At 44.8% G+C, this 22,205-nt stretch overlaps 2 protein-coding genes across 9 annotated transcripts in view; both read right to left on the bottom strand.

Moving 5' to 3' along the window:
* The window catches only part of SECISBP2 (SECIS binding protein 2), a 36,088-nt gene extending 26,085 nt beyond the window's left edge, over nucleotides 1–10,003 (bottom strand). For 6 of the 8 annotated variants that reach the window (XM_079791182.1, XM_079791183.1, XM_079791188.1 and 3 more), the window contains exons 1-5: nucleotides 9,871–10,003; nucleotides 8,392–8,537; nucleotides 3,029–3,272; nucleotides 2,512–2,635; nucleotides 1,043–1,272 (exon numbers count right to left, since the gene is read on the bottom strand). In XM_079791182.1, coding sequence (XP_079647308.1) covers nucleotides 1,043–1,272; nucleotides 2,512–2,635; nucleotides 3,029–3,272; nucleotides 8,392–8,537; nucleotides 9,871–9,906 — 780 coding nt within the window. In that variant the 5' untranslated portion in view covers nucleotides 9,907–10,003. Of the gene's footprint in view, nucleotides 1–1,042; nucleotides 1,273–2,511; nucleotides 2,636–3,028; nucleotides 3,273–8,391; nucleotides 8,538–9,578; nucleotides 9,726–9,870 lie in introns of those variants that run through there. The other 2 variants (XM_079791186.1, XM_079791189.1) reach the window with 2 other exon arrangements.
* A 2,541-nt stretch (nucleotides 10,004–12,544) lies between these two features.
* CKS2 (CDC28 protein kinase regulatory subunit 2) lies at nucleotides 12,545–19,101 on the bottom strand. The gene is made up of 3 exons (XM_079790596.1): nucleotides 18,895–19,101; nucleotides 15,141–15,268; nucleotides 12,545–12,878 (listed from the first exon to the last, which is right to left on the bottom strand). The coding sequence occupies exons 1-3, from the start codon at nucleotides 18,951–18,953 to the stop codon at nucleotides 12,826–12,828; spliced, it is 240 nt and encodes a 79-aa protein (XP_079646722.1). The 5' UTR covers nucleotides 18,954–19,101; the 3' UTR covers nucleotides 12,545–12,825.
* Nucleotides 19,102–22,205: the final 3,104 nt, after the last annotated feature.

Here is a 22,205-nt window from a genome sequence, read left to right as displayed (position 1 = left end):
GTTTCTATCTCTCTTTCCCTCTCCCCTCCTCTCTGAAATCAATAAAGATACAGTTTAAAAATAATAACAAATAAAAAAAATAACTGCACACAAAATTCACGAGTGTGAGCAGATAATAAGGTAACAAGCATGTAAATCTCACACGCTTCATGTCCACATGTGCAGCACTCACCTCTAACAGGTGACCGTGACATATAGCGTCAGTCATGCTCCTGGCCTGTTCTCCTTCGTACAGTGCTCTCGGGCTGGGCATTACCCACTCAGCCCCGGCCAAATTGTGGAGCCCCTCGACCGCTCAGCCATTGCACACACTCCACCGGCGCCCAGAGGGTCACGCACCTGCCACGTGAGACTGAGCCTCACCAGGGGACAGGAAGTCCCTGGGAATGGCATACCTCTGCACTGTCAGCAGGATCCCCCAGCCTGGGGGCTTTCGTGTCCACGCGCCAGGACAAGGACAGACAGTGGAAACCCTCTATTCAGGAGGTAAGCCATCGGGTAAGCTGTTTTCGTGGTAGTTTTGTCTTTCTCCTTGCCCTCATGCTGGGAAGTGCCCCACCTTTCCTTGATCAGAGATCGGTCAGAGTAATTTTAGGGAATAGTAACCCCATAACGTTTTTCCTGAAAGTCTCTAACACTTTGAGATCCAAGGGTGAATATGTGTAATTGAACATGACTAAGTGGCAAACTGAATGCTCTTCACTGCAGTTACTATCACTGAATTCGCTGTATCATTAACAACGAGGTACAGATAAAAAGCCCGGAAAACCAGAAATTACACTACGTAGTTTTAAATACTACTATTTGGGGAAATAAAATCTTTTGTCTGTATTGAAAAAGTGCTGTCAGCACACAATGCTACAAGTGCGATGCTAGAAGGCAGCTGTGAAACCAGCAGGATTCATGCTAGAATCTTCTCCTGGACCTCTTACCTACCAGATGAAAGTAAGGGTACCAGGTGCTTCTTTGTAAAGAATGGCGGCACGAGGTGTCACACAACAAAAGGGAAAGGCGGGAACAAAGGAAAGGAGCCGGCACTCACCGCTGCTAACCCGGGAGCGGGTCTCACCACTTCTCTCCCAGGGGGGGGCGCTGTGGAGGCGGAGCGCAGAGGCCCCCACTTGGGCTGCTGTGGTGTCTCTAGTATCTCCCTGTCCTCTGCACCCTGCAGTTTAGGAAAATCCAAGCCGGAAAATTCAAACTCAGGTTTGGAGGCAGGTCCACACTTTTCAATGACTCTGGATTTCCTGTCTGTCCGTTTATGATAACCATCTGTATTTACAAATTAAAAGTAGGGGAAATTTTAGATGTTTGATGACCTGTACTCAGGCTTAAGTTGCAGAATAGAAAATCTATTGCTATTGATGCAACATGTTATTGTCCAAACAGCCTAACTTTTGCTAGTGCTGTTAACCTTCTGTGTTACAGTATAAACATACATGACCATCAGTACCATTGCTCTGGTTGGGCCACCAAACAGAAAAATCAAAACACTCTGCAAATTTTAGGAGTAATTCTAAGGTTGATGAGATAGTTACCTTGGCCTGATTGTACATCTGGGCATTTTGATAATTCTTAATACACATTTTAGAGTTTTGCAAATTTAAAGAGACACTAACAAATTTCCTTTAAGTAATAAATGGTCCCTATTTTAGTTTGCTAGAACAAACTGGAGAGAAGTAGAATTGAACTTATAACCTCTGTCCTATCTTTCTCCTTCAAATGCAAATAATGACAATGTAGGTTGCAATGCCATAACATCTCTATGTTTAATTATAAGGCCAGGCTCATATAGTTAACTGCTCAACTTTCCTTTCACTTTTCCATGTACCAGACAGTTTATAAGTAAAATCAATGCAAAGAGAAAAATGTATACACCAAGTAACATAAGTGACACCTGTGCATAAATGACAGACCTTCCCCAGTGAGTACACCATTAGGAAGGTTTAAGTCCTTATATAAACAGGGGATGGCTGTAATCAAACTACATTTGGAATTAAATTTCAGGGGGAAAAACACCACGTCGAATCACTAACTTTTTTGGCCACAGACCAGAATGGTAGTTTTCAAGACAGAACAGACAAAACTTCTGGCATGAATAAAAGCAGTACCCTGAGTAAACACACGGCCTGGGGATGGGAGTAAGACAGAATCGCAGTCCTGGATCAACTGTCCCATCTACTGAGCAATCTTCCCACAGAACCCCAGAGAAGCTGTGTTAGAAATGAACGGGGCCAAGCACAGTACAAGGGATGTGGTTGTGATCTGCTTTTTAAGGACGTGGCTTGAAGTGTGTGGTCGTTACCTACTTGTTATGTAACCTTAGACAAGTTCTTGTGTAAAACAAGGAAATAAATAACACGTTAAGGGCACATCAGAGCCCACATGCAACAGGTCCCCATCCCAGGAGGAAAGGCCTCCAGGATCCCCCAGGAAGTCTGATGGCCCCAGCTTTTCACAATAAACCCAAAGAACAGCAATAGCAATGCCCCTGGGGTGGGCAGAGTTTACCTGATTTCCAATTAGAGTCAGCACGAAAGGACACATAATGTGAGCCTCTCACTGACTTCACATCAGATGATACAGTTCCATCAGCCTTTTTACCGGCAAACTTTGGCTCATCATGTGTTTTTTTCTGCAGGAAACATAGAAAAGTAACATGAATTAGAAAAACTACAGGTGGCCCTTGAATGACCACCCTCCCAACAATAGATAATCTGTGTATAACTTCTGACCCTCCAAACTTAACAGACAGCCAGTCAATGGTTCTTTCTCATCACTGATGTTTCTCTCTCTCTCTCCCTTCCTCTCTGAAATCAATAAAAATATATTTAAAAAATAAAAATAAAACAGGTTTAGCATTGCAAATATATGTAAGTATTTACAACTCAACCATTTTTAAAAAGGTTAGATCAAATAAGTTCTTAAATACCACAAAAAAAGATAAGCAATGCCTAAGTTAATGCAAGAATTGACCAATTCTTTTCATTTTAAATGCTAAAGTGACCAAAACCACACACTTACTGACCTTAACCAGAGCTTTCGTGTCTTGTGGGAGAGGGCACACGTGCTCACACCGTGGCTTCTGGAACCCTTGGTAACGACTGGGTTGGCTGTAATCACACTGGGAGCCAGGCACTGGGCAAATACTGTGTGCAGCCTCCACGGTGTAAGCAGAAGGGGTGTATGGGTGAAGAGCCATCTCGGAAGGTAAATACTGATGTGGAAATGTTGAAGCTCTAAAGGCCATATTTTCAGGATAGAGTGTCTGCCTAAATAAAAAGGGTAAATTTTAGTTACAGATTTCATACCACAAATCAGAGAGTTTAATATTTCATAATAAAATTGTTTTAATTTTTCTTACTTTTGAGGCCATTCACTCTACATTGACATGACTCTAATTAAAAGCTAAATGAAACCTCTGAGCCTTTCTTTCTTGCCCTGCAAAGACAGATGCTGACCTAGTTTTATTTCTTCCCTACTGAGCTGGAACATCCTCAACAGGAGCCTGAAGATGCCCAGAAGCTTTTCATTCTCAAGATGTCAAATATTTGGGAAAGACTCTGTGACCCTGGCCGAAAGGGCCATCCAGACCATCCTCTCTACAGAGGCTCCCACTGACCAATCTAACCTCCATCCTGACGACCTGCAGGGCCTCCTCCCGGGTCTCCAGGGGCTGCAGACATCCTGCTGCAGCGCTCTGCGGCTCCAAGCCCACCACCTGCTCCCGACCTGCAGAGCCAGAGCTGCAAAAGGGACGCTGTGTGCACAGTGGCCTGGGAATTACAGACCCTGCTGACCAGATGGACACCATCTGGGAACACTGCCATGGCTCCAATTTGCTGGAGGTGCTAAACTAAACCAAAATACAATGGAACAGTGATTTTTTTTTTATTTTATTTTTTTTAGCAAATACGGCCAGAGGATCCAACCATTTTGAAGAAAGCTGATACACTGACAAAATGCTAAAGAGCTGAGTTAAAACACAAATCATAACCTTTCCATTCCCACAAATAAGCACTAGATGTTTCTGTGGATTTCTACAGCTGAAAGATTTCTTGTAGCAAACCAATGAAATCCCAAAGTGTGCTGGTCCAATGAAAGGCGGGAGAACCCGAAGCTAGTAACGGGACACTCTACATGATCTTCCAACTGTGTGCCGGTCAGGACATGCGGGCCCAGGCACCAGCACCCTTACTAAAAGGCCTCGTTCTACTCTGCTGCGGGTTCAGAACCTGCACAGAAGCAGAAAGGGAGCCAGTCTACATGGGACCTGGAAGACAGCCGTGAGGATGGGCACTGCTCTCGTTCCATGCAATACTTGGTCACCGGCTGCCTGGTATCACTGCCTATCCTCCTTCCTATATAATAAAGAGCTAATACGCTAATTAGACCAAACAGCAGAACGACCACCCGGACAACCTTCCGGATGGTGAAGCTGGCGCTGTGAGGGCTGAGCCCCTTGCACGAATTTCGTGCATTGGGCCTCGAGTTAATTCATATTTTAAGGTTAGATCTTGTAAAGTATTTTACTCATTGCCAATTTATTCTAGTAATGAAGCATTCCTAATTAAAATGGCTAGTGCTGCCCCTTGAAGAGGGAGACTGAAAGCTGTGTCCCGTTCCTCAGACACTACCCCTAGATGTGACTCCCATTTTATTTTGTTTGATGCTCAGAAAATCTAATGGGGGTCAGACGAAGGTGAGAGATATCTGTTCTTCACAAGATGGGCAAAGAAGTTGAGTTGATAGGGAAAAAGTAACAAAGACTATCCCAAGCCCAAAATCTGGATAAATGAACAGATCAATGAAATTTAGGTCAAGAAGAAAAGGGGGGTAGATCCAATGGTGGGTTTGTTTAAGAAAGATAGAAACGTCGACTTATTGTTCCACTTCTTTATGCATTCATTGGTTGATTCTAGTATGTGTCTGGACCGGGGATCAAACCCGCAGCGTTGGCATATCAGAACAATGGTCTACTGGCCAGAGCCCCGGGGCTGGTTTTGAAGGCCGTTGTCATCCAGAAAGTTTTCACCTTCGAGTTAGTAGACCTTGGTTTGTGTCCCGGCTCTATCACAACCTAGTTTTCCACTTTGAACATCTCATCACTGGTCCTTCTTCCTCTGGAAAGATGATATTTTTCTTTCCATCCAAGGTAAATACAGTTATTTGCAGAGAACAATACCAAACACAAAATCTCACAGAGACAACTCACAGCATCTGTTGGGATTTCAAATGGCTTCCTGTAAAATTCCAGTCGCCACAAACGGCCCAGATGAGCCTTCACCATGACGCCATCTCCTGTACGCCCACCTCCTCATTCCGCACCCCCTGGATATCAGCAGCCCTTGTGTTTCTGCAATACCTGCCGATCCTCAGCTCCACTTCTCCTTGCCCCATCCCTACCAACGATCCAGTCTCCAGGACTTACTTCCTGCCATGCTGCCACCGCTTCTGCATGACATGGGCTAGGTCTGCCCCGCCCATCACTTCACCAGAAAAGCTCCTCTGGCCTGGCCTTGCAAATCCTGCCCTTCTTGCTCACCCACCTCCCAAGGCTCCTCTATGGCATGGCGTCCTCTGCACTCTACCGAGCCTGTCAGACTCACGGAGTCCAACCTCTCATCATTCTGCTCAGGATTTGCATCCTTTCCACTTAACAGTTCACTGTCCCCCCATCTGGCACATACAAACCCAAAACTTAACATCCGGTCCCCGAACCAGCCCCACTTCCAACTTGTGTTCTCATGAATGATCCCACGAGTCTTTTCTAGGCATTCAACTGGAAACTGCTATCCACCTTCCCACCAGCACCCTGCGGACAACCACAGGACTCTCTTCTGACAGCAGGTCTCCATGTATGTCCTTGTTTCCAGTGCCTGGAACCCAGCCAAAGCCTTCAAGCCCCTCTCCTTTAAAGTCAAACCAGAGCCGAAACCGGTTTGGCTCAGTGGATAGAGCGACGACCTGCGGACTCAAGGGTCCCAGGTTCGATTCCGGTCAAGGGCATGTACCTTGGTTGCGGGCACATCCCCAGTAGGGGGTGTGCAAGAGGCAGCTGATCGATGTTTCTCTCTCATCGATGTTTCTAACTCTCTATCCCTCTCTCTTCCTCTCTGTAAAAAATCAATAAAATATATTTTAAAAAAATAAAAATAAAAAATAAAGTCAAACCAGAATCCAGGAGTGAACCCAAAAGCTCCCTATTTCGTACTCACCAAACCTAAACTTTCAGCTGTACTATGTAGGCTTTTATTTATTTTTAAATGTTTTATTCTTTTTTTTTTTAAAGGGAGAGCGAGAGAGAGTGAGAGAAACATCAATTGGATGCCTCTTGCATGCACCCCAACTAGGAATCGAACCCGCAACCTGGGCATGTGCCCTAACCAGGAATCGAACTGACCCACCTTTTGGTGCACAGGACAATGCTCCACCAAATGAGCCACACTGGCCAAGGCACTAATTGCCTAATGGTGCCCTCTTAAAAGGAACTCACACCTCTACTGTCTTCCCAACACATCTTTTACCTGGTCCCTTCAGTCAGGCCAGCACCTGTCAGGGATCCAGCCACTCCTCCAGCCACCAAACTGATCTGCGCACACTGTCAGCCCTGCTAGCTCTCAAAGCGGGCAGGTTTAACCTAGAAGCATCCATTTGTGCATTGTGACATTGCACAGCATACTGCAAAATGCTGGAAATGCTCAAAAACATCTTGCCAACAGCAACAGCAGCCTTGGGGAATACAACTGAGCGCAGGTTAAAGAACTGAGTGCTGATTCTGATTCTGGGGTGACCTACCTGAATAAACTTGGGACAAGCAATTCTAGCCTCAGTCTCTCGTGTGTAAAAATAACACACCTCCCTGTCAACCTCATGGATGTGACAAGCATGAAAAAAACACACATACAATACTCAAACAAAATACAACAGAGAACTTATTTTGTCTGCATAGCCTCTATTTGTTCATTACGCCATAAATATTTAGTACTTTCCAAATGGGCAATTCTATATATCAGAATACTTCTACTGATATTTGTCTAGTCTATAATATAAATTTAGAGAAGATTAGTACATTTTCTTTCATCTCTACCAGTTCAAGTCTATAAAAAAATTGACAAAAAGAGCACAGCTCATGAGGTAGCCATTCCCTTTTAGCATCTAGCATTTTCCATATAATAGCCTTTCAATAATTAACTCTAACTGAATAAACGAAGTCCCTTGGAGTGCACGGTTAGACACGGGAGGTAGACAAAGTCTGTAAAAGGTTACTCCCCTCCTTTAAGGGGACGTACAGAATGAGACTGTAATAGTGGAACCAATAGGAATGTCTGTTATGGAAAAGGATACTCCTTCTTTTCATGGCAACAAGATATCTCCATTTAAACAAAACCTGACTAGAGCAATGCACTTCTTAACCTACAACAGAATTGACTAGATAATCCCTGCTCAAGTACTTCAAGCTTCCCATTTCCCCCCACTTTAAAGTCTCTTCTTTCTAACGTGCCCCTTTGACTTCATGACTCCATGGTCCCTGTTTTCTTGTAAGTCAGGATTATTGTCAGCCAATCTTTTCCTTGGTTATAAACTATTAAAAAACAAAATCAAAGCTTAAAAGGATAAGGGGTTAAGAAACATAATTTTTAAATTAAGTACTGTGCAACCTTGAGCCTCTGATTGGTCAGGTTCAAGTTATTGTCAGGACAGGACGTTGCTTTAGATGTTTTCCACCTTTCTTTTGAGTTACTAAAATCCCACCCAGCAGATGGCTTAGAGGTACATTTGTATTTTATAATGTGAAGCACCCAAGCTAGAACAACTCAAAAGAGACCCGAGCCAACATCCCTTTGACAAACAGTGCAATTACAGTGGAAAACGTGGGCATTCCTACCAAAGACCTCATCACATACAGGCAGGTCTTCAACTTTTGTAAAAAAAAAACACAACTTTCGCCAGGCAGGTGTGGCTCAGTGGTTGAGTATCGACCTATGAACCAGAGGTCATGGTTCAAGATTCCTGGTCAGAGCACATGCTCTGGTTTCAGGCTAGATTCCCAGTAGGGGGTGTGCAGGAGGCAGCTGATCAATGATTCTCTCTACTCGTTGATGTTTCTCTCTCTCTCTCCCTCTCCCTTCCTCTGAAATCAATAAAAATGCATTTAAAATTTTTACCCAAAATACCTGAGTGAGTAACAAGAAAGAAAAGGAGAGCCAAAACTTCAGTTTATGCTGCAGACACACTTAAGTTGTGCTACCGGCTCAGACCCTTCTTGGTGAAGGAGCATCTTCCCTGAGAACTTCAACGTGTTAGCTACAGCACATTTTAAAGCTATTCACCATTAAAGCCGAGAAACAAAGTCCTCAGGTAAGGCAAGGTGTTTATGAGAATACATACTCAGGCACTGGTAGTTCCTGAACACAAGGATAGTACGTGGCTGCACAGCTAGGGAACATGGGTGTTTCTGAAGACTCTAACCATGCCACACTGAGCCCAGCAAATTTGGGGACAAATGGTTTGACATCTGCTGACAACTTGATGCCCTGAGGGAAAAAAGGAGGTTATTAGCTACATATATTATGAGATCAACCAAATGTAAACAAACAAAAAACCCAGAGTGGCTCCTTTCTAGCAGCTCCTGGAAATAAATGCTAATCTCAGAGCTGTTCAAATAACTCTGCCTTATACGAAAGATAAGCATTTGCTAACAATGTCTCCCCCAATGCTTTTTTTTAAAGAGAATACTTGTTGTTTAAATCCTCACCCAAGGATATGCTTATTGATTTTAGAAGGGAAAGAAGGCAGGGAAGATGAGAGGGAAAGAGAATATGGATCAGCTGCACTACTCCCTTCTCCCCCACCACAGGGGACCAAACCTGCAACCCTTCGGTGTACAGGGTGATACTCCCAGCCAGGGCCCCATTGCTTTTAACTGGAAAAATCAGTCTAAGTATTAAAAGTGAAAAATAAGGACACCAATTAAAGTGGCAGTAAAGCCAAAACCGGTTTGGCTCAGTGGATAGAGTGTCGGCCTGTGGACTCAAGGGTCCCAGGTTCAATTCCGGTCAAGGGCATGTACCTTGGTTTTGGGCACATCCCCAGTAGGGGGTGTGTAAGAGGCAACTGATCAATGTTTCTCTCTCATCGATGTTTCTAACTCTCTATCCCTCTCTCTTCCTCTCTGTAAAAAATCAATAAAATATATATTTTTTTAAAAAATTAAAATAAAATAAAAATAAAGTGGAAGTAAAATTCAACCCAGATTATATAGTAGGACCCCAACCGATGTTTCCTTAGCTTTAAACTCGGAATAGGGGCATTGTACCTCTTTCAGCTGTAGCTAGGGCTAAGCCAGGTCGTGGCACTGTAGGTAACCATACCCACGGAATGCTTACCTGTAGCACCCAAAACACATTGCGAGTTTATTTCCATTGAATTTCTCAAAAAAGTTACACAAACCATTTGTTTTGTTTTGTTGAAAAGCAAAAGGAATTTTGCTAGAAAATCGATCACCAGTGGAACATGAAAGTAAGACATGAGATTTGGGTTCTTAGACACGTATTAAGAGATTCACTTTCACTGACAATTCTTAAGCGCCGCGTGCCATCGGTCTGAAAGCCACTCTATGCCGGGCTCCAGCGAGCGGCCACGCTGCGACCTCGAGCGAGAACTTTCACCAGCCCCCCGGCCATCGGAGCCGGCGCCGGCGCGCTCCTCCCTCCGCGGCCGCCCGGGGAACTTGGCGGACTCCCCGACGGCGTCCCTCCGCACCCCGGTCAGCCGCGGGCGGCGGGGGCGCCGGGGCTGGGGGCTGGCCGCCCGCCCTGCGTCCCGCGGCCCCCACACCTCCGGGCTGCCCGGGGCCGCCGTCCTCACCTCGCCCGCGGACTCCCGCGGCCCCTCCGACGCCATGACCCGCGGCTCGGAGGCCACCCGGCCCCGGAGGCCAGCAGCCGCCCCGTCGGCTGGCCGGACTAGCGCTGAGCGCTCGCCCACCCCTCTCTCCACCTTCCGGGCGGACGCCAGGAAGTGCGTCACAGAAACGCGCCCTGCCAGCCCTGCTTCCGGCGGGAAGTGCACCCGGCGGCGGCCGGGGCGGCTCTAGCTCTGGGCGGAGGTGACTGTCACCGCGGGGACCGTTCTGCAAAGGCAGTGGGAAGCGCGCGGGATGCGCTCGGGCAAGACCAACGAGGAGTCCACACGGGGCGGGGGGCACCTGGAGCGGGGCGGGATGTGCGAGGTTGGGGACTCGGGGAAGTGTATACCCGCCGCCCTACAGACCTGGAAAACCAAGACTTGGTGTCCTAATTCCCAGGAACGTAAAGCACTTGGGAAGTAACCACAGAATTTAAAAACTACGCCGTTCTTTCCAACAATTAGGTATTGGCTCTCATGAAAGGTGCTGGGAAAGGTAGAGATGGAGTAGTCATCTGGTTTTCGTGGGAGAACAATGCCGTCAACGGGAAGCAGGTAGAGTGAGAAATGGACGCTGGGCCTGGGGCACGCGGAGGTGGGGGAGGCTGCGGAGTGGGTATGCATAGGGGGTGAAGTGGAGGGGGGCACCCGGAGGAAGCTGCAGGCATTAGATTTAAGGCTTGCTGACAGTGTAGGCTGTTTCACCCATAGGGGTTGATTAGGTTCAAAATCATAGGCTGGAGGTTAATTCTAGGAAACCTGTGCCTTGCACTGAGAAGGGTTGAGTGACTACCAAGTATTTCAAGCAGGAAAAATGCAGGTAGCTCCTTCTGTTTTCTTCTGCCCGGGCCCACAGGTTAAACAAACATGCCTGGACACACCCAAAACTCCAGCTTCTGGAGAGGCCTAGGGTTTGGCCATAGTAATCAATGGCGGAGGCTGGGGACGGGGGACTTCTCCGCTCCCTCTCGGTGTTCTTTGGTCTGCCCTAAACGCAATGCTTGCTTAGCAGTTCTGGCATCTTTCTGTTGGCTTGCTGTGGGGACCCTGTTTAGAGTGCCCCGGATGATCAAGGCCACTCTGAGCCTGGGACTCAATCAGAATGTTCAAGGCTGAGATACCATACCCAGGTCCAAGGACTGTGCAGGTGCACAACAAGTACAACTCAGGGTCACTGCACTTCTAGAACCCAAATGATTGATGTCATTGTTGGCACTGGCCTTCCTCTAAAGAGTATAATACATGTCATTGACCAGCCAGTGTGCTAGAAACGGTAGGCACAGGGGATATAGCTACCAGAGAGAAAAGCTGCTGAGCCAGAGGCTGAAGAAGCTGCTAAGGCAGGCAGCTCAGACGATGAGTCTAGAGACAGCATGTGGCTGCTCGGCTAATAGCTGTAGGTACAGAGGCTGTTAGAGGTGCTAGTGCTTTGTGGGAAAGCTGTATTTATTAGCCGGTGTGCAGCTACCTGTACAGGACTTACTAGGAAGAACTGTTTTGTCTGATGGCTATATGGCCCCTAGCTCCTACAATACACTCACTCTTAAACAACTTCTCATGGCTTCTAAGACCCAGCAGAGGGGCTCTGACCTGACACCTCTAACTAGTGAGAAGATAAAGGAGGAACTTGGACTAGAGTTCCTAACAGTGTAACGAATAGGGTTCGAGAAGAGACCTACTTGGGTGTATTTGGGAAGAATTTAGAATGGACCCAGAGCCCCAGCTGTTTCTGACACTCGCTAACCCTGGACCTCTTAGTGGATGGGTCCCTGCGGGCAGGAAGTTCTAGGCTGCTTCCGTCTTTACTGTTCTCATGTTTAAAGGCACCCCTTTCTAAAAAGAGAGGACCACCAAACTTTGGTCTTATATCTACCATGGCTCATTTAAAAGGATTCTTCAGCATACCAATGAAGAGAGACTGCATTAACTTTAAATTATTTCCCAAGCAGCTAAAAGGCAATTTACAGTCACAGAATACATATGTAATGGAGGTTGTATTTTTTTTTAAGGGTGCTTCTGAACTTTAAAAAATGCTGTGATATTTTATAGGAAATAACCCCACCTGGCAAATGGAAAGGGAGAAACAGAGCTAAAGTGGTTTCTCCCACGGCCACTAGATGTGGCAGTTCTTACGTAAGTGGAAGCAGCCCAGAGTATTAAGTTGGACTTCTTTCTGTTCAAGTGGAGATTCTAGACCAGTGATGGGCAACCTTCTGAGCTTGGTGTGTCAAACTTCGCCAAAAACTGAGCATAACTCAGGTAGTGTGTCACTTAGAGGAAAAAACATTATTTCGCAAATGTTTCATCCTCGGCATGCGGCCGCCTCAGCGTCCGTGTGTCATCAGAAATGGCTACGCGTGTCAGTGCTGACACGCGTGTCATAGGTTCGCCATCACTGTTCTAGACAATTCTCTGTGAACTAGACTAATAGAGCTATAAAATCTACTTTAGGTCTAATAAATTTATCCCTAGTTCTTGGTTTCTTCATTAGTAAATTACATGGTACCCTCATCACCAAGCTGTTTTAAACCCATTTAAAGTAAATTTATTTGCTCAGGACTAAAATTGTAAAACTGAAACCATCCAACCTCTACTCATGAATTAATCTTAAAATAAAGTTCAATAACTTCAGCGATAAATGCAACATACAAACTTTATTAAACAAAAGTAACAGGTAAAGTCAAACAGGCACTTATATTTAAGAAAAAAAAGTAACTAGAAGAAATTTTATCTTAAACACCTTACAGTAACCTACTTGTAGTTGCATTTAACTGAGCTCTGTTGCTGTGAAGAATACAGCTCATGCACAGGTATGGATGAATGATTTGTACATTTTTCAAGTATTCACTGAATACTACTTATATACACATATACATTAAATTTGAAAAAGATTTAATTGACGATCCCCAGATATCTTCATTTTTGTTGATCTTTTGGAAGAGGTCGTCGAAAGAGAAGAATATGTGGTTCTGTGGAAAGAGAAATGTTTTATATCATTTTAATATAACATGGTTAATTTTCACTCAAAATTAAAAGAATTCTCAACTGAACCAAAATAAAGTAAAATAAATCTATGGTCAATGTTACTTATTGAGGTAGCTGAAATGAATTTTGCTTCAAAGTCACTCAACAGTAAACAGAAGAAAACCTGACAATGAGACTATTTCCCCAGTGTTGACTCACCTTGGAGAAAAGGGATGGTAAGTAGAGAAACTACTTTGAGAGAATGGTTTCTACCTTTGGAATCTCAATTACAGTGAAAAATAAAGAGAAAAGTTATCTGTGGGGCAAAGACACCTAACACCTCATTCAAAAACCACCAGCTTATAAATCTGCAGGTCCTAGATTGCTTTTGCATTACCTGGAGAAACATCTCTTGAACTCTAATATGATTACATGCCCTAATCCCAAGAAAGTTGTGTATCTTAAATGGTTTTTTTTTTAAAGTTTTATGTGTTTTAAGTTTGTGCCGCTGCTGCTGCTTTAATAAGAGTGGAAAACAATGCAGGTTGCCCAGGACCAAACCAGAGAGGGTCGGACCTGCATTACCACCATTTGTCCACCATCCAGAACTGAAATATCATTGCTGACATGTGCACATAAGTAACTGTTTTACATTGAAATTGGGTCTCAAAAGAACTGTTGGCCCAGAAAGAAACTCACTACAGACTGATTCATTTGCCTTTCAGCATAACCATTATTGCTTGTCTCATTTTCAGTTCTTATAAGTGTATTTCTAGTAGCACATGATCTCACTCATCTAGGGGAAATGATAAACAACGTAGACTGAACAAGAACAGACCCAGAAACGAGGAGGCATGGATTAGACTGTCGGGCCTCAGAGGGAGGGTGGGGATATAGGGGAGAGATCAACCAAAGGACTTGTGTGCATGCATATGAGCCTAACCAGTGGTTAAGGACAACAGGGGGGAGGTGGCATGCGTGGGGAGGGGTGTGGGATGGGAATGGGGGGATGAGGACAAATATGTGATACCTTAATCAATAAAGAAATTTTAAAAAAAAGTAGAAAACAAGATATCTTTAGTTGCAGCATGCCTTCATGTTCTGTTCAAAGCATTATAAATCCTTGAAGTTAAGATTTATTGATAACCCACAGAATATAACTCCACAAAGGTTTAGTTTAGTACAGTGGTTCCCAATGTTTTTTTGGCCATGCCCCACCTAAGCATGTCTAAAAACCTGATCTCCCCGCACTGCCCCTGTGACAAGCACTCATGAATTTGAGTTCACTGGCTATGTTATCTCATTGAATCTTAAATATGGTTGATACCAAATATCCTTTGATAGAAGGCTAAAGGAAAAGACAAATCACTTCAAATTACATAGATTTCTATACATAAAACTTAAGGGACACGTAAGTTATCTTAAAAATAAGTTCTTAGTTTTCAAAAAGGGGATACCATAATTCTAAATCTATTTATGGTATAATACTTTAAGGTATTATTAACAATGACACAAATCTATATATATAAAAAGCCAGCGACCGGAATGCCAAAACAACCAGAAAGACCGGTTGCTATGAAGCCCACTGCAGCCAGTGAACCGCCAATGGGGGGGTGGGGCCGGTCAACCTCCCCCAGCCCCTCCCCCCAGCCAGCCCCACCCCTGATCACCCCCCTACGTCAATAGGGGGCGGAGCCAGCCAGCCAACCACCTGTGGCCCCTTCCCCAGCTGCTGACCCCACCACATTTGGGGGCGGGGCCAGCCAGCCTACTGCCCACAGCCCCTCCCCACAGCCGGCCCCGCCCACAATCAACCCCCCAAGTGACCCTGAATTGCCTTCAACCCCTCCCGCCAGCCTGCCTGGCCCTGATGGGCATGGGCATGGGCTTGGGATCTGGATCGGGTGGGGGTCAGGGTAGGCCAGCTGGTCAACCTTGTGCTGTCTCCTCCTCCCTACAGGCCCAGCCCCAATCCAGCCAGGCCTGCGGGACCCCACCCATGCACAAATTCATGCACCGGCCTCTAGTTTAAAACAGAATAGCTTATATTTTGACTCAAGTTATGTTTTGCAGGAGAGAAAAATCCATTATTTTCATTTTGGTATTTAATATAAAATTGGAATCCTCTGTAGGGAGGAAAAGAAATCATTCAAAAATAGTTAACTTATCAGTTACTTTAGGATATCATTGAATACCAATATTACTAAAAAGTCAACAACCACAACTGCTACTATTCAGTTAATGCTTTCCCAAATAGCAAAATTTACCTGGCTCATGAATCATGTAATGAACCCAGCCAAGACTCTGTTGGACACCAAGTCTCCTCCACTCCTCTTCTGACATCAGATGGGTTTTGGGTACTTGTTTGGAAAGTTCTCTGGGTAACATGACATGCCTGTTGAAAGACATAACCAATGTAACCAAGTATTAGTGTTCTGTTTGTAAATATGCCTTTTCTACAATTACAATCACTTTACACATGCATCTTTAGAATACTTAAAATTTGAATTTTTTTGTCCTCAATGTTCTTGAAAGCATATTACGTGAATTGGTGTCAATCTTGAGGACTATAATCTCTACTACCTTTAATTCTGATGTTAATGTCCTATGTTCAAAATTAGGAAGGTAAGAATATGCAGTCCAAACCCAGAAGGCATTTTATTTAGGATTAATTTTTTTCCCCCAACAGAGAAGGTTTGCTAGTTGTCTCAATGTTCTTCAGGAATAGGACCCCCAAAACTAAGTTGGACACACATTCATGAAAAATTTTTAAAAAAACCATATATTCTTGCAGCTATCTTTGGTCATGTGACTAAGTCCTGGGCAATAGGATATTAGCAGAAAATAGACAATTTATGGAAAGTGTCCTCAAAAGGAAAGAACATGCCCAATTCTTTTTCTCTTTCCTGTCGATTGTGAAGCAGACTGACCTGATCAGGGAGGAGCTACAGAAGCCATCTAAGACCACAGAAACGATTGCAAATTGAAGATGGTCCCTGATTAGAGCTGTCACCTGAACCTCATGTAGCCTTTTACATAAGGAGAAAAAAAATACCTCATTTGTTAACAGTTAATTTGGGTTTCCTATTACTCAGCATTGTAGATTTGTAGTAGATACAAATCCTTGTATACTCCAGAAAGTGCTTTATACTTTGTTCAGAATCAAAAGCAAAAAAACACTTCAGTTTTCCATTAAGTTACCTACTTATACCCAAAACTTGTTTTATTTTGTTTTTAGGAAGGCATGCAATATTCTTCTGTGTCAAAACATATCAATACATCTTTGCTAAATTCTTAAACACAAATCTTTACTCCCCCTTCTTAATTGTAATAAATCGATCTTTATAGGATTTCTATACCTATGAATCATTGCCAGGGTGTGAGAAAGGGGCAGTCTGATTACTTTCTGGCACACAGGAAAAGTGAAGCCATCCATAAGACTAATCTGCCATCAACCTAGTCTGTGGCTGGTTTGTTAAGTACCCCATTTCATATTATTTACAGAACAGAAGTGAGCCTAATACAGTTGTATTATGTTGTTAGATTGTCACGAGGTCAAGTCAAATTATGCTTACTATCATAGTTGGTTAAAATTTCACCAATTCCTGTGAATTACATGGTGATTAATACCAGCTACCTCCATTCATTCTTAAAATGCTGCTTTAACATCTACCTTTAAGTTTTTGCAAATAATCTGTTATCTTATTTCTATCATTGTTGAGTAGTCTCAAAGAAAATTTTGCACTAACTAGATTTGTACACTTTTTATGTATACCTACATAAATGTACCAACGTATTATTTAGAAAAAAGTGACAACCCCTACCTTCTCCAGAAACCATGGAAACAGGCTCACCATCAAGATGTTTGATTATAAATTAACAATTTATAATCAGTAGTTTCAAATTTACAAGAAAATTCTACCTGTAGTTCACTTCATGGAGATAGTTTTCTAACTATGTGTAAGAAAAATTACTTCCAAAACTCAATGTTTATTTCAGTATTATGGGCTTTTCACGGAGGGAAGTAAAGACAAATATAAACAACAAAGGCGCTACAAAATGCAATTCGAGAGTCGTTGTGGATAGGATTTTTAAAATACGAATACATAGCGTTTATAAATTTAAATCCATACAATCTTGTAATACTTGTTCCAAATGTCACTTAACAGAACTAAGCCTTGAAGTTCATTTACAAAAGAAGCTAAGCTAAAGTAAAAGGAATAGGAAATTGCCCTAGCCGGTTTGGCTCAGTGAATGGAATGTTGACCCACAGACTAAAGGGTCCCGGGTTCAATTCCAGTCAAGGGAACGAACCTGGGTTGCAGACTCTATCCCTGGCCCTGGTTGGGGCGCGTGCAGGAGGCAACCAATTGATGTGTCTCTCTCACATCGATTTCTGTCTCTACCCCTACCTTCCACTCTCCAAAAATCAAAGGAAAAATATCCTTGGGTGAGGATTAACAAATTTTGTTAAATTAAGTTAAATTGAAAAAAAGGAATAGGAAATTAAGTTTGCATTTACAAAAGAAAAAAATCAAAGATGTAGATAATTGCATACTGGCAAAAATAAACACATTGAAACCCACATTGCATGCAGCACCACCATATACAAACTTCCCTAGAATCACACCTCTGATTTTATTACTAATTATCGATTTGCCTTTAGAAGTATCTCTGAAGATTAACGCGGTTCTGTTCCTATAAAGGCAAGTGGCTTGGTCAAGAAAGATCATCATCTTTAATTAATAATGTTTTAGAATATATCACTTCAAGTATGACAGTATTTTCTTCTATACATTAATACACACAAGCCACTAAATAAATTCGGCTTATTTAGTGCTCATCAATGATTGTTGGTTTATTGAAACTAAAAAATAAACTACTGCCAGTAGACCCTAAAAAATGTCAATTTACTTGGAGCCATATGTTTCAGAATTAATATTTTTTCCAGATTTAGATGGGTAATACGGTTTACATTCTGCCCATTATTGTCTATCGCCGCTGGGCTCTTTGTCGTAACTGAACATTATGCCATCATATTACAGGAAACTGGGTAGTATGTAGTTACGATGTAAAAATAAGATAACCCACTTCAAATTGATATCTAGAAAAGCAACTTTTTCTGGTTGAATATGAAACAATGCAGGATTACTAAGCTCTAAAACTCTCCGTTTTTCTTCTAAGAATATAGATTTCCCAGGAGAGAGGGATGCGCCAAACACACTGTCCTTCCTTCCTAAGCAGCCTTCTTAGGGAGGCAGCAGACAAGGTCACCGCTGGGCCGCGGGCCGCGGCTTCCCGGCCCCTCCGGGAGGACGGGTCGCCGAGGCCTCGGAAGCCACGCCCCAGGGAAGACTCCGCAGACGAGCCAATAGAAGACGCGTCTCTCGCCTCCCACAGGCCAGTTGCTAATTTCGCAGATTAACTGGAGCAGCCGAGACTCGGCATCCCCAAACTCCTCCAAGCCAGGCTTGGCCGGCACACACCGGCAGGAAAAAGGCGCCCAACGTCCACTCGAGCTCTCAGTTTAGTCTGAAAGGGAAACCCCTTGAATAATTCTCTCGGTCGTCATGGTTAACGCTCAAAACGCTACGTAGGTCACCCAATAAACACTTTCAAATCCCAACCAATATGCCAACTTTTCGGGGGTTCCCCCCAAGGTCATTTTTAGTATCATTAACTTCAAAAGCAAAAAAAAAAAGTAGTTTCTCTATGTTAAACCAAAATTACCTTTCCACCCTCCCCCCCAGAGCCCAGAGGGCCGACGCGGCCGTGGCTGAGGACGGGTCTGCCCTTTAAGGCGGCGGCTTCGCACCAGAAGCCGCCCCATCCCCGCCCCTGCCTCAACCGTTTCACCCGCGGAACAAAGAGCGGCGGCCGGTCCGGCCTGCGCAGGCGAGGAGAGGGGCGCTCGGCCCGACCAGGCCCCCGCTCCAACTCCCGGCGGACCCAGACCCGACTTCCGGCCTCACCGGAGCCGGCTGCCGCCCCAGCTGAGGGAGCCCGCGGGCCGGCGCTCACCGGTACTCGTAGTGCTCGTCGAAGTACTTGTCTGAGTAGTAGATCTGCTTGTGGGCCATCCTGCCAGCGGAGGAGCGGCGCGGAGGGCAGCCACGGGGCGGGAGGAGCGGGAGGAGCGGGCGCAGCGAACCAACCGTCCGCGTCCGGCCGAGGAAACGACTCGACTGCAACCAACCGACGACAAGCGGAACGATCTCGGTTTGAATCCGACAGCCCGCCGCTGATTGGAGGAGACGCCGACCAATCACCTTTTGTGCAAAATGCGGGAAGGCGGAGCCGGCTGCCAACCTATCGGCACCGCCACTCCGCGACGTTGACTCCCAGGATCAGCCACTCAGAAGCCTGTTGCGAGGTTACCCGAGGGAAGAAGTAGATGATTGGCATGGTCTGGAGGCGGGGCGCTCCCTTACGTAAGCGGCGTGAATGGAAGGGCGGAGACGGGGACGTTGAGGGCCGCAGAGCGCGTGCGTAGGGGTTTAGAACGTTCCAGGTCCGCAGTGCCGTTAGGCCGGCGAACCTGCGGAACTGGTGAAATGTCGCGAGGTTTGGCGAGACCGGGGCGGGGCTGCCCGTGGAGCGGTCGCCTGTGGACTGGTGCAATATCCGGATACCTGGCGTGGGTGGCGTGTCCCAGATCTGTGGGAGGTGGGCGAGCAGAATGGCCACGCTAGACCGAGGGAAGGCCAGGTTTGGGGAGAGAGAGGGGGCGAAGTGGGCTTGGGAGTAGGGGCGCGGGGAGCCGAGGTTGTGCCGCGTGGAACGTCCCCGCAGCCGGCACGGCGGGACGTGGACGTGGAGGCGGGCCTAGCCCCGGAGGCCGGAGGTTGGGAAAACGTGTGTTCCACGCCGTGCGCACACTCGGATAGCAGCCCTGTAGGTGGCATGTATGTGGGTGCTTTTCTGGTATAGATTCCTAAAATAATAATGCATAATGCTGTGGACAAAAAGGGCCACGTGCTGAGCTGACCGGCTCAGGGCCGGCCTGCGTGGCAGTCTTGCAAACTCAAAGACCTAAAGTAACCACAGAGGATGGTCTGAAATTAAAACTTCAACTAAAAGCAGTTTATAGGGGTAGTCCTGTCCTAGGCCGGTGTCTTCCCTGACAAAGGTCCATGTCTTTACCTTAACTGAGCCAGTTGTCTTTTTGAGTCTAAGATAGCATACCTGTGAAAGGTCAGGGTAACTTGTAAATCCCCTTTTTCCAGACCCTTCAGGGCAAAACCAAATGTGCCTGGGGACCTGGGACTGAGCATAAAACCTTCACTGTTATTGTTACCAAGTTAAATGTTGACTGTTAACTATCCTGCACCCACCTGGGTAAAAAGCATGTGTCCATCATTTTACTTGGTCCAGTCCCAGAGGTGTCTCCCCCTTTGCTTTCTCCCACCTCCCTCTATGGCCAATGGATTTCATGTAACCCACCTACGTCTCCTTTTATTGTAACGTGTAAAACAAGGTGAAAACTGCCATTCTCTGGAGCATTATCCCAATCCTTGAGATTCTGCTTCCTGGCAATTGTCGACAGTTTGGCTCAAATAAACGCACAAAAAGACTTTAACACTACTGTACAATGGGATTAAAAGTGGGGGTTTTTAAACTTCTTGGCTCTCGCTCGGTTTTGAACCCTAAATAAAGTTGCTGGAAGAAAAAAATAAGCCATGATGTATAGTGGTTCTTCTTAGGTAACAAAAGTGAACATTTTAGTATTTTTCTCGTTTCCCAAAATGAGCATGTGTTACTGTTGTAGTAACGAGTTTGATTCAGCTTTAGTTGCACAGGTGAGAGCATAGACGGGCCCTGCAACCCCCCAACGCCAGGTGGGCCTTACCTTCAGCCTTCTAGCAGAGCTTCCGCATATCCTGTGCTCAGGAGGTCCCTGCTTTCCCCGTTCCTCTCCCTCCTTATCGGGTTTCCAGCCCCTTCCCTGACTTTGTTGCAGGCTTGCTGGGCTTTTGTCTGGCCCCCCACGTGGGCTGTTGCCTCCTTGCCATAAACTGAAGAGGGCATGTCTCTTGTTCACCACCCTGTATCCAGAACAGCAGAGTCCCTTGCACATGATGAGTACTAAATTTTAAGTAATAGTAATGTATGCCTAAATAATTGGGCGTGATTATGTACTGTAATGGTAAAGATGTGAATAAACTATTAAGGGAGGTGATTAAGGAAATCACTAACTTTCTGGCAGAATCTGGGAAAGAAAAGCTTCCTAGGAGGTGTATTTTTACAGAGATGTATTGTGGAATATTTCAAACAGAAAAGTGAAATAGTATAATCAAATCCTGTGTACCAATTACACAGTTCAGCAATAAATGTTTTGCCCATCTTGTTTCATCTATTTCCCTCTTTTTTTGATAGAATATCTTTAAAAGATCCCAACTATAATGCCCATTTACTCTGAGGTGGTACTTTGTGTCTGTCTCTGTCCTTACAGTGTACATCTCAGTTTTTAAAAAATGTTAAGCACCATGTCATTACACTTACAATTCCTCATTATTCTCTGACACCTCTTTTAGATTGATTCCCTGATCGCATGCCTTTTTATGGAGGATTGGTGTAGATCTACATCTAAACTTGGGCCAATATATTGAATTTGGTTTTTTGTCTCTTTTAGTCCAAACATTCCCCCCTGACACCACTTTTTCAAATACGGATTTATCAGAGAAACCCAAGTCATTTTTGCCTGTGGGACATTCCACAAGCTGTATTTGAGTAATTGCTTTCTTGAGAGCTAATTTACTTTGTTTTTCCTATAATGTGGTATTTAGATCTAGGTTAATAAAACAACAATTTGTCCAAATCCATTTAGCAAGTAAGTGACAGACTCAGATTTGAGCCCAAACAATCCCTACTCCAGCGTTAGGCCTCTGAACCTATTGTATACTGTCTCTTGTCTTCAATAGAGAGATTGGTACTGTGAAGGCATGAGGAAACATGCTATTTACAGAGAATGCTGAATGGATTTGGTTTAGAGTGTAGCCATGGAAAGAAAAGGGGGAAGCGAATCTAGGAGGATACATGTGGTAAACAGAAGAATGGCCCCCTAAAATGTCCATGTTCTAACCCCTGGAATCTACAAATATATCACCTTACATGGCCAAAGGGATTTTGCAGATGTGGTTAAATTAAGGATTTTGAGACGGAGATTATCCTGGATTATAGAAATGGACTCAGTTGGTATCACAAGGCTCACAGAGTGACCAGTGACCAAGGAATATAGGCGGCCTCTAGAAGCTGGAAAAGGCAAGCAATGGATTATCCTCTAGACTAGAGTTGACCACTGCTGACACCTTGATTTTAGCCTAGTAAAACCT

This window comes from Cnephaeus nilssonii (genome assembly GCF_951640355.1).
Source record: "Cnephaeus nilssonii genome assembly, chromosome: 14".
In the NCBI taxonomy this organism is placed as follows: Eukaryota; Metazoa; Chordata; class Mammalia; order Chiroptera; family Vespertilionidae; genus Cnephaeus; species Cnephaeus nilssonii.
Note: the sequence above shows the minus strand (reverse complement) of the source record. Positions and strands in the feature narration are given on the sequence as shown.